The sequence below is a fragment of the Eleutherodactylus coqui genome, chromosome 11 (assembly GCF_035609145.1).
Source record: "Eleutherodactylus coqui strain aEleCoq1 chromosome 11, aEleCoq1.hap1, whole genome shotgun sequence".
NCBI lineage: Eukaryota > Metazoa > Chordata > Amphibia > Anura > Eleutherodactylidae > Eleutherodactylus > Eleutherodactylus coqui.
Window position 1 is genome coordinate 6,764,430 of NC_089847.1, and position 12,468 is coordinate 6,776,897.

The 12,468-nt window shown below is 43.1% G+C and overlaps 1 protein-coding gene across 1 annotated transcript in view; it reads left to right on the forward strand.

The window, feature by feature from the left end:
- Nucleotides 1–790: 790 nt before the first annotated feature.
- LOC136582015 (fatty acyl-CoA hydrolase precursor, medium chain-like) overlaps nucleotides 791–12,468 on the forward strand; it is a 45,200-nt gene continuing 33,522 nt past the window's right edge. Inside the window, exons 1-7 of the mRNA XM_066582748.1 lie at nucleotides 791–1,050; nucleotides 4,058–4,262; nucleotides 4,454–4,592; nucleotides 4,818–4,951; nucleotides 8,267–8,420; nucleotides 8,696–8,809; nucleotides 9,596–9,691. Of these exons, the coding sequence (XP_066438845.1) occupies nucleotides 990–1,050; nucleotides 4,058–4,262; nucleotides 4,454–4,592; nucleotides 4,818–4,951; nucleotides 8,267–8,420; nucleotides 8,696–8,809; nucleotides 9,596–9,691 (903 nt within the window). The 5' untranslated portion in view covers nucleotides 791–989. The remainder of the gene's footprint in view (nucleotides 1,051–4,057; nucleotides 4,263–4,453; nucleotides 4,593–4,817; nucleotides 4,952–8,266; nucleotides 8,421–8,695; nucleotides 8,810–9,595; nucleotides 9,692–12,468) is intronic.

Here is a 12,468-nt window from a genome sequence, read left to right on the forward strand (position 1 = left end):
AGGAGCATCAGTTGAACAGGAAACATGGGGCTATTAACCCTAGGAGTGCTGGAAGAGAGTGAATATAAACTCAGGCAACAGAATGGGATGACGCCCATATTTGCAAGACATAGAAGCAGAAGATTGTGTCTGAACAGTGCACCTAACAAGTAGTTTATATAGAACTAAGTTTTAGGTTCCTAAAAAGGACGTATTTAGTAGTGACACACCTTGAGGTGTTAACATATGTTAAATCATTAGCACCTTGAGCCAATCATGAGTTCTTATGCTTACAGGGGACATGCATTTCTGACCATATGTAACTGAACATATATATACATTGTCTACTTTGTAATAAACTCAGAAGAGCTTTCATTGTCGGATGATACAGACTGTGTCATGTGTCAGTGATCTGTGTACACGACTTCTCATTTAATTTGGACCAGGCAATGAAACATGCTAAGAAATCTCAGATAATTTCCCTAACAGCGGTTATTGTGTGCAGTACATGCTGTGATTGTGTAATAGAGCCATCTGGAGCCAGAGTAAAGAGAAGTTCTGGTTAGGAGTAAGTTCATGGACATGTGCCAATGACCTTCTGAGGACATAATGGCGATCCTAGCGATACTAATCCCTGTGTGTGTATATAAAATATATTTCATAATTAGTAGTTCCCCTTTTAGCAATTATTCTATAAAATTTGCGTTATTGAATGTTATTAATGCAGAATCGTAGAAGTTTGCTTTGTATGTAGCTAATACTTATCTAGGAGCCAGTCATGACTCGGTGCTTGCACTATGGGGACTTTAGGATATATGGACAGCAGCCAAGCTGTACGTAGATTACAGGGTGTAGCTGTGAACCTTGGCTTACAATGCACCACCGGCAGACCTGTGACTTGCTACATAATAACTAGAGATTTACTGTTATTAATGCCAGAACATCCAGTGTGATAAAGACTGTGGAGCAGAAGAAGAAAAGCTTCAACACGGAGACCGCAGCGCAGGGACATGGCGATTCTGCCGCACATTCTCCTCCTCGGCCCCCTGGTTCTATCAGCTATTGCAACAGGTAAGAACTGGGTGCCAGATACCAGAATGCAGGATGTAATGGGAAGAATACGGGAACCAATAAAGAGCGCAGCACGGATATAATCTCCACCCATCAACAGGCAGATCGGAATTTCTTCTCATTCAGTATATTCTTTATTTGGCTACAAATCAAACAAATCTAATATAAAAAGACCTACATGCTTTTTCCTGCTCCACACTTTGACCAGTTTGCTTCAGCTTAGGATGATGATTTTGGTGTCTTTTAATTCCTTAAATGCAGACCACCACCGTAAAATCCAAATATTTGAGGCGGGTACATTCAGTGACCTGTCGATCCCCATCAAAGTTCCTCATGATAAGTACAGCAGTGCTTCAGCCAGTAGCGCTGTTATGAAGATTCAAGCATTGCTAAAAAACATTCACAGTCTGGCAACGTCCTCTCTGTAAGGGGACTATCAATGTCTCTGCTGGCTGGAGCGCTGCTATGAAAGAAGCGACAAACACACACAGACACAGATACCCGTAGACACACACCGTGCGTTAGTAAGTGACATTCGTAGTTGCACAACGTCTTTCTTCCTCACAGTCGCATGACTCTGAACGTCTCTGCTGGCTGTAGCGTCGGAGAGAGACAGAAGTGATGGTGAGAGAGACACACTGTGGTGAGAGATACAGACACAGACAGACACACACACCAGAGGGGGAAGGTGGTGGAAAGAAGGAAGGAGCATGGAGAGGAGGGCAGGGAGCAGCGGCAAAGACTGGGGGAGAGAGAAGTGGCAGGGAGGGGAGAGAAGCGGCATGGAGAGGGGGGCAGAGAAAGGGGGCAAAGAGAAGCGGCATGGGGGAAAGAGAAGCAGCATGGAGGGCGGGGAAAATGACAGATGCGGCATGGAGAGAGGGGAGAGAGAAGCAGTTTGGGGAGGAGAGAAGTGGCATGGAGAGGGGGAGAGAAGCGGCATTCAGAGGGGGGAGAGAGAAACAGCATGGGGAGGGAAAAGCAGCTTGGAGGGAGGAAGTGGCATAGAGAGGGGGGAGAGAGAAATGTGGCATGGGGGAGTTAGAAGCGATATAAAGAGGGGGGAGTGAGAAGCGACATGTAGAGGGGGAGTGGGAAGCTACATGGAGAGGGATAGTGAAAGGCGACATGGAGAAGAGGGAGTGAGAGAGACATTGAGAGAAGGGAGTGAGAAGCGGCACAGAGGTGGGGATAGAAGCAACGTGGAGAAGGGGGGAGAAAAGCAGCATGGAGAGGGGGGAATAGGAAGCGGCATATACGTGTGGAAAAGAGAAGCAGCATGGAGGGTGGAGGTAGAAGTGGCATGGAAAAGGGGGGGCGGGATAAAAGTGGCATAGAGATACAGAGAGAGAGAAGCTGCATGGAGAGATGGGGAGAGAGAAGCGGCATGAAGAGAGGGGGGAGAGAGAAGCGGCAAGTAGAAAGGAAGGAGAGGAAGAGAGGGAGAGGGGAGGAACAAGAAGCGGCATGGGGAGAGAGGGGGGGATTCACAACAACCACTTTTCCAAACATGTTAGGTTGGCGCAGCGAACATCGAGTCCCTCTAGCATTAATAATTCACATAACTGAGAGGAAGAAATCCTCAGTAATAAGTCACAAAAGTTATATTCTCGTGCATAGGAGGCAATATTATAGTATTTATATTCTTGTAAATAGGGAGCAGTATTATAGTAGTTATATTCTTGTACATAGGGGGAAATATCATAGTAGTTATATTCTTTTACATAGGGGGCAGTATTATAGTAGTTATATTCTTGTACATAGGAGGCAGTATTATAGTAGTTATATTCTTGTACATACGGAGCAGTATTATAGTAGTTATATTCTTGTACATAGGAGGCAGTATTATAGTAGTTATATTCTTGTACATAGGGGCAGTATTATAGTAGTTATATTCTTGTACATAGGGGAAGTATTATAGTAGTTATATTCTTGTACATAGGGGGCAGCATTATAGTAGTTAAATTCTCGTACATAGGGGCAGTATTATAGTAGTTATATTCTTGTACATGGGAGCAGTATTATAGTAGTTATATTCTTGTACATAGGGGCAGTATTATAGTAGTTATATTCTTGTACATAGGGGCAGTATTATAGTAGTTATATTCTTGTACATAGGGGCAGTATTATAGTAGTTATATTCTTGTACATAGGGGCAGTATTATAGTAGTTATATTCTTGTACATAGGGGGCAGTATTATAGTAGTTATATTCTTGTACATAGGGGGCAGTATTATAGTAGTTATATTCTTGTACATAGTAGGCAGTATTATAGTAGTTAGATTCTTGTACATAGGGGCAGTAGTATAGTAGTTTAATTCTTTTACATAGGGGGCAGTATTATAGTAGTTATATTCTTGTACATAGGGGCAGTATTATAGTAGTTATATTCTTTTACATAGGGGGCAGTATTATAGTAGTTATATTCTTGTATATTGGGGACAGTATTATAGTAGTTATATTCTTGTACATAGGGGGCAGTATTATAGTAGTTGTATTCTTGTACATAGGGGCAGTATTATAGTAGTTGTATTCTTGTACATAGGGGGCAGTATTATAGTAGTTATATTTTTGTACATAGGGGACAGTATTATAGTAGTTATATTCTTGTACATAGGGGGCAGTATTATAGTAGTTATATTCTTGTACATGGGAGCAGTATTATAGTAGTTATATGCTTGTACATAGGAGCAGTATTATAGTAGTTATATTCTTGTACATAGGAGGCAGTATTATAGTAGTTATATTCTTGTACATAGGGGGCAGTATTATAGTAGTTATATTTTTATACATAGGTGGCAGTATTATAGTATATTTTTGTAAATAGGGGGCAGTATTAAAGTTGATATATTATTTTACATGTTGGTTATATTCCTGTACATAGGGGCAATATTATATTTGGCATATTCTTATATATATAGTGGTGTTCTAGCTGCCTTTCTTATTGAACATGTTTACATTAATTAATTAAATAATAAATCACCTAATGTTTTCTTTTTTTTCACAGGTCAAAATGATGAAAGGCCATTAGTAACCACAAAATACGGACAACTACAGGGTGTTACAGTGCCCGTGAAGGAAGCCTCTGAAACCGTAAATGCATTTTATGGCGTCCCTTTTGCGAAACCTCCAGTTGGACCACTGAGATTTGCCGACCCAAAGCCTCCTGAGCCCTGGAGCTCCGTTAGAGATGCCTCGGAGTATCCCCCCATGTGAGTCCCTTGTACTTTTGGTGCAGATGTGATCTACAGATGTAGAAAACATTAGATTGAAACTTATGATCAATGCTGTAAATTGAGTTCCCATGATGCACCTGTCATGTTAGCAAATATTACATCAGTAAATCCTCTTTAGTGATGTATAAATTTATTACATAAAGTGACTCATTTATTACTGATTTTAGGTGTTTACAGGAAGATTTAATGTCTGCGATGTTTGAAGGATATTTCCAATCCTCCTTTAAGCTGCCGCCGTCCTCAGAAGACTGCCTGTACCTCAATGTGTTTACTCCAGCCGACAGGGACCCGAAATCCAAACTACCGGTAAGTGTCCTGAAGCTGGAGGTTAGTACTGTGATGCTTATTCTAATCAGTATTGTAGATCTGCAATGTTTAGCTCCCCAGCTCTTGTGACACTAAAGCCCCGGGCATTGTCTAACTGCTGTCGGTGATCAGAGGATGTTGGGAGTTGTAGTGTTTTGTCTTTTTGTTTCAAATAAATTACATTGCTAGTAAATATACATTTTAATCTTTTCCACTTTCCCTTAGGTCATGACCTTCATACACGGTGGAGCGCTGATCATCGGATCGGCAAGCATGTTTGATGGCTCTGCACTTAGTGCTAATGAGAACGTAGTGGTGGTGTCCATGCAGTACAGGCTGGGGGTCCTAGGATTCTACAGGTATAGATACTTCCAATGATATATGGTGTATATCCACCCAGGGTCATCATTGTACAGTTTACAGACAGAGCCGTACTTGGAGTTTAGGCTGCCCTAGGCATTTTAGGTGCTCACGCCCCCTGTTGGTGAGTTAGGTTAAAGCTCTTGCCCATATATTTTAGGTAACTGTCGGGCAAACACTCATTAGGACGACAGGCATCACCCCCCGACTTCTCCATACACATGTATACTGAGCCGTTAGTGCATGGGTTTTTGCTGGGAGAAGGAATTACATAGTAACATAGTTCAGCCTATTACCACCCAATGTTCATCCAGAAAAAAACCACTGAGGTAGAAGACAATTTTTCTCTTTTTAGGGAAGAAAATTCTCTCCTGAATCCAATCTGGCAATTGTAATAATTCCTGTATCAACAGCCCTTTTGAAGTAATTAGTTATTAATGATTATAACATATATTATTGTATCACTCAAGAAAGTTGCCCAGCCCCCTTTTGAACTCTTTCATAGAATTCGCCATCAACATATGCTCAGGCAGAGAGTCCCACAATCTCACTCCTTTTACAGTAAAGAATCCCTACTATGTTGTGTAGAAACCTTTTTTAACTCCTTCCCGCTCCTGGACGTACCTGGTACGTCATGGTAGCGGGATACTTCCCGCAACATGACGTACCTGGTACGTCCTGGAGATAGCACGGGATCACATAAGATCCCGCGCTATCCCGCAGCGGGAGCCAGCTGTCAGTCACAGCCGGCGTCCCACTCCAACAGCGGGGGGACATCGGAGATGCGCCCGCCGCTGTTAACCCCTTCCCTGCCGCGATCTAAGTAGATCGCGGCAGGGAAAGAGTTCACAGAGGGAGTGCGGCTCCCTCTGTGTCTCCGGCCGGAACTCGCGATGTCATCGCGAGAGCCCGGCCTGTCACCATGGCAACAGGACGCCAGACACTGGCGTCCTGTATTGCCTGTGCCTATAATCGCTGTACAAGCGATAAGGCATGGCAGAGCAGTAGCTTTGCCATGCCTTATGACAGCGATCATAGGCACAGTGATGTAAGTCCCTCAGAGGGACTCAAATAGTATAAAAAAAAGAAAAGAAAAGTGTAAAAAAAAGAAAAATGTAAAAAAAAAAAAATGTAAAAAACCCCTTTTTTATGCTTTTTCTAATATTAGCATAAAAAAAGGGAAAAAAAACTAAAACCCCACATATTTGGTATTGACGCGTCCGTAACGACGTGTACAAAAAGTTGAACATGCTTTTTATTTTGTACGACAAAAAGCGTTAAAAAAAACGCTAAAAAACAGAGGCAAAATACTAATTTTTAGCATTTTGCCTCACAAAAAATGCAATAAAAGTGATCAAAAAAGCCGTACATTTCCCAAAATGGTACCAATAAAAACTACAGCTCGTTTCGAAAAAAATAAGCCCTTAAAGAGCTCCGTACATAAACAAATAAAAAAGTTACATGACTTGAATGCAGCTATAGAGAAAAAAAAAAGATTTCCAAAAAAAGGGGGTTTTATTGCAAAAAAGTGTAAAAACCTAAAAAAAATATAACAATTTTGGTATCGTTGTTACCATACCGACCCGCAGAAAAAATTTAGTGTGTCATTTATGCTGCATGATTAACGCTGTAAAAAAAAAAAAATCTATGGCAGAATTGATGCGTTTTCTCTCCCTGTTATCATTAAAAAAAAAATAAAAAATTTTACGATATTGTCTATGTACCCAAAAGTGGCACCGATAAAAACTACAGATCGCCACGCAAAAAACAAGCCCTTATACGGCCGCGTCCACGGAAAAATAAAAAAGTTATGGCTTTTGAAAAATGGAGATGGAAAAATACCAAAAAATCGCTTGGTCCTCAACGCCAAAATAGGCCGTGTCATTAAGGGGTTAAAGAAGTGAATGCCAGATAAGTAGTTGTAGATAGATTTTGTGAGTTTCTTCTGTGTTGTTATACTTGCATTTTAGTAGATCATTGAGGTGATTTGGTAGAGTTGACGAGAAGATCGTATGGAATCCTAAAAAATTATGGATGCGTAGAAATGTGTAGTATTCAGAGGAAAGAATTCTGTATTCGTCTTGCATCCGAGAAAATGAAAGAATGATATTCCTCTGGTACATATCTGATATAGTCATAGTTACTCTATGTGGCCTATTGTTTAAGGAGAGGTCAGGTATTAGGTATTTCAGGCTAAGTAATGGAAGAGGAATTTGTGTTATCATATTCGGTTCCGAGTTCATCTTAGAGCACATTGAATCCACCCCCCCCCCCTGCAGAGTAGCTTTCACTGTTGAAAGGCACAGTAGGGATTTATGGGATTGCAGTGAGTTTGCTAATAAATATGCTATCCAGTTGGTTATACCCGCCAAAGATGATTCAATAAGGGCCCACATTTGTCTGATTCCATGATGCATCAATGCCTATTTTGGTTGATCAGAAAGGCTTTATGATAATTACGAAGGTTGGGTAACTCCATACCCCCAAATATTAAGCATCTACTCAAAATAGAGAATGCCACTCTGTGTTTCGCTCTCCTTCATATAAATCCGTTCATTTGTTGGTGGAACGTCGAGAAGATGAGTTCAGGGATGGTCACATGGATAGTTCTAAGGAGATTTAAAATACGGGGGAGAATAAGCATTTTGTATAGGACCACTCTTCCCATCCACTTAGGCTCAAACATGGCCAAGCGTCTAGTTTCTTTTGCATTGATATTTCAATAGAGGGAAGTTTGCCGATGGTAAATCGTCGACTGAGGGGGTTAATATTATGCCTAGATAGGGTAGGGATGGGGGGCACCATTGAAATGGGAGAGCCATTTGTAGAGCCTTCTCATCTGTTTACAATATGTGAATACCCATCATTCGTGACTTGCTAGAGTTTACCTTATAATAAGAGATGGCTCTAAATTGTTGCAAAGTAGACATTACATGGGAGAGCGAGGCTTTTGGATTCATTAGGGTTAGTGTACATTATCGGCTAATAAGCTGTGCACTCCGAGCAGGGTATGCAGAAGACAGCTGAAGTGCTGTCTCCTGCATACTTCTGCTGTATTCTCGAAGTAGGATACCAGCTGAAACAATACTATCAGCGGTATCCCTCTGAAAACTCATCGCGCAGTCCCGATATGACTCATTGTTGTCTTTCAGCTTGCTAAAAGTTAGCGATGAGCAAAAAGTGCGCAATGTAATGCAGGGTCATGATGAGTAATGTTTATGTTGGTTAATTTGATATGTGAATTGGTGATCGGACATGGACATGGGCTTCAGGCTCCATCATCTTAAAACATGTACCTTTTCCTCTTATTTCAGTACCACAGATAACCAATTGCGTGGGAACTACGGGCTTAAAGACCAGGTTGCCGCCCTCCAGTGGATACAGGAAAACATTGCAGCATTCGGTGGTGACCCCTCATCTGTCACTATATTTGGGGAATCCGCTGGAGCGATCAGCGTCTCGGCTCTGGTAAGTTCTGTCTGGTGTTTCCTCCCACATGGAGCGCCTATCACCTGTGTCTGCTGACAGACCTCATAAAGGAGCTTTCCTATCTGCACTATATAGTATAATAATGCCTGTAGAGCAAGTCCTTCATATAGTTCTATGATTGGAATCGGTCCTGTTGGTCTGTTCTGTCGCGGTTCGGGCCGTATGCAGAATACCGTACATTGTATCAAAACTAATAGTAAATGTGTCCAATCCAAGGGCTGTGATGAGTATAACCCGAATGTCTCCTCTTCTAGGTGCTTTCTGCCCTATCCAAAGGTTTATTTCACCGCGCCATTGCAGAGAGCGGAGCTATGACAATGCCATACTTTGTGGCCAGCAAGTCTGAAGATCTCATCCACCCCCAAAATGTAAGTGTATTCTATCTAGAAGGAGGACTACTCCACCCATTCATTATTCTTGGGGAGGAACAGTCGCAGGATTTTTCAGCCAGTGTAGGATAATACTGTTAGATAAAGGTGTAAGGGCGGCTAACGATCCATTAAAGGGGTTTTCTTAGGGAATAGAAGTCCATTGCTCGAGACCCCTGCTGAACCGATAAGAGCTGCTGTCAGTGGGCTGGAAAGCTCATAAAACTGTCTGTTGGGCAGTGGTCTGGTTCAGTATTGCAGCTCTCTCCCATTCTCTTCAATGACAGAGCGCTTCAATACCAAACGTCACCCCTGCTGAACAGGCAGCATTACGAGCTTTCCAGATGGTTGACAGCAGCTCTTATCAGCTTGATCAGCAGGGACCCCTGAGCAATAGACCTCTGTATAACTGCTATTTATGACCTGTCCTATGGATAGGTTAAAATGACTGTTTGGCTGAGCAGCGTATACATATTAATGGGGGAAGTCGAAGAAATAACGGATGGCTGAACAACCTTCACAATCTTTAAAGTATAACTTCCACAAATCCTTTTGCTGCTTGGATGTTTTATCATAACTGAGGCTTACCTCCCATGCTGATATATCAAATCACTCACTGGGCTTCCTGGTTTGACAGGGCAGCACCCAAAATCTGGGATAGTCCTGCTGGATCCAGGATGGTTGGGAGTATCATTGAGGGCGTGAGAATTAATCATATGAACCCAACAACCAGTCCTGAAATGACTACATGTAATATCTGAATATAATATCCGTTTTGCCCTGCAGGTAGTAGCGGAGATATCGGGCTGTGATTTGGCTTCCATAGCTGACTGTCTGAAGAAGAAGTCAGAGGAGGAGATTGTGAATATTGCCAAAGCAATGGTAGGTGTTGTGTCATGATATGGTAGTACCTCTCTTGGGAAACCTTTAGGCCTAAGCTCCACCGAGCAATTTTTGGCATCCAAAACACATAAATTGCTCAATTTCATTTAAGCTAATTGTCCTTCTTATTATTGTCCTCACCTGATTCCTGGTGCTGCAGTAGATTGGATGCTGTAGGATTCACGTCATTGTTAAAGGGCCACTCTGGTGATTTTTCCTTTATTCCTTCATTATGTAGCTATTTCCCGGTCTATATATATGTGGGCTAGAGTTACCTTGCTGTGTTATTTCTTTCTGTCTGAAGCTCCTTGCCTTTTCTCCTTCAGATGGTCATGTGATCTCAGTTCTTACCGCCTCAGATAAACTTGGGGTTATAGAATCATTTTCTAGTCCCATTCATAGCCTGGGTGATGTTACATGTATCTACCACTGTGTTGAGATGAATACATGCACTCTGGTTACACAGTTATAATAAAGGAGATCACAGCTCAGTCTTCTGAAAGTATCCTTATTGACTGCTGCTTATTTAGTTGAATATAGAAAGTCATAAAAAAGAACAGTGCACAAAAAAAACTAATCATAAAGCTGTACACAACAAAAACAAATGGGGATTTGTATGAGAAAAAAAGGAAAACCTCAACTAATAATACTGAAGCATCCCAATTTTATAAGGAAAACAAAACAGTAAATGTACAAATCAGCAACCGGTCGAAAAAAAACACTCACCATACCAGTGTTACCATGCGGCAGTTGCTGGTCCTACCGGGGCGGCAGTGTGCGGGGTCCTGCGGTCAGGGCACATCCCCCTGGCTTGTTGTCAGGCTGCCAGGGGCGCGGGTGCCTGGCCGGAGAGTGCAGCTGCCATGCACGAGATCCCTTTTGTTGCGTTCTGTTGGGAGTTGGCTGTCTCCCTCTCTTTGCCCCTAGGCGGAGGCCTTTGTTTAAAGGTTGGGCAGAGACTTGCAATCACTGCCAGTTATTGGTTTCCCTCAGTGTGCTAGCTAGTCTGCCTCTGTTGGTCTCCTGCTTCTGTCATCTTGTCTGCTATACTTTGCTATTATCCGCCAGGTTTTTCCATCTGCCTCAGTTCTGCTTTGTATTGTTTGTGTTTGTTTATTACATCTGCCTTTTCTGTCGGTATTCTACCCTTTCCATTCAGGTACGCCAGCGTCCCTTTTTCGGTCCCTAGTGAGAGTAGGGATCGCTGCCCAGTTGCCCGCCTGGGTTTAGCCAGGAGTGGAGGCAAGTAGGCAGGGACAGGGGTTATGGGTGAGATCTAGGGCACCCGGGGTGGTGTATCAAGGGTAGGATACCGTAACAACCAGGATACAAATACCAGGGAATCTGTCAGTCAGCAGGGAGATGCACAACAAAACAAATGGGGATTTATATGAGGTAAAAAGCAACACCTCAACATCCCAATTTTATAAGTAAAACAAAACACCATATTTACACCACACTACCATCAACCAAGGACAATCACTGCCTGCGGGTGACACTGCTGCCTCTTTTCCTAGGTTACATGCTGGCATTGCTGTCCACCCCGCCCCCCCCCCCCCCCCGCAATACCCTGTGTCCACAGCGCACGCAAAATTTTCACTGTGCAGCGTTCAGCTGGCCTCATGTCACACGCTCGCTTCATAGCCACACCACCCTCATGTCTTATCCAGTGCGTACTGGATAAGGAGGAACTGGAGGCACACACTGCAGAGGGTTGGCAGGGCTAGGCAGCGACCCTGTTTGAAAGTGTGGGCGATAGCCCACAATGCTGTTGAGAATTGATGATAAATTGACGTACGATCATCATTCCAATCCCGTGCCACCTCCGTCACAAAATTTTCAGGAGACGCAAACGTGGGCATAAAGGGGACTCAGGTGCCAGCAGTTCTACACATCTCCGCAATGCAGCAATACTCTGTGTGGGAAGCACGTGAGCGGGCCGAGGGTCAGGCTCAGTCCCACCCTCCACCGTCTGTGACCCAAGTTGCCGCGAGTCACATAGCAATGGGAAATCCATGTGTCCCCATACAATTCATTCTGTGTAGGTATCAGATAGCTAAACACCACAATGGGAAGTCTTTGAGTTCCTTGGGCTCCCCTATGCTGTCAGTGCACAAAGATGGTATTACACAGGAAGAAATCAAAGTGCCCAAACATGGCAAAGTTTCACTCTGCCAAGGACCTCGGCCTTGGCCCACATTTCTGCCATAGTCAGTGTATTTGTGCCAGACAGGTAAAACACTGCGATGGGAAGTCTTTGTGCACCCACAGCATAGGCGAGCCCAGGGAACTCAAACATGGTATTACACATGAGGAAATCAGAGTGCCCAAACATTGATGAGTTTCACCCCGCCACAGACCTCGGCCTCGGCCCACAGCATAGGCGGACCCTTGTAACATTTCTTTAGCAAAAGTATAGGCGGACCCCAGTAACATTCCTGTAGCAAGAGTATAGGCGAACCCCTCAAACCATTCAGTAGCAACTGTATAGGCGAACCCCTGTAACATTTCTATAACAAGAGTATAGGCGGACCCCAGTAACATTTCTGTAGCAAGAGTATAAGCGGACTCCTCAAACCATTCAGTAGAAAAGGTATAGGCAGACCGCAGTAACATTTCTGTAGCCAAAGTATAGGCAGACCCCAGTAACATTTCTGTAGCCAAAGTATAGGCAGACCCCTGTAACATTTCTATAGCAAGAGTATAGGCAAACCCCAGTAACATTTCTGTAGCAAGAGTATAGGCAGACCCCAGTAACATTTCTATAGCAAGAGTAT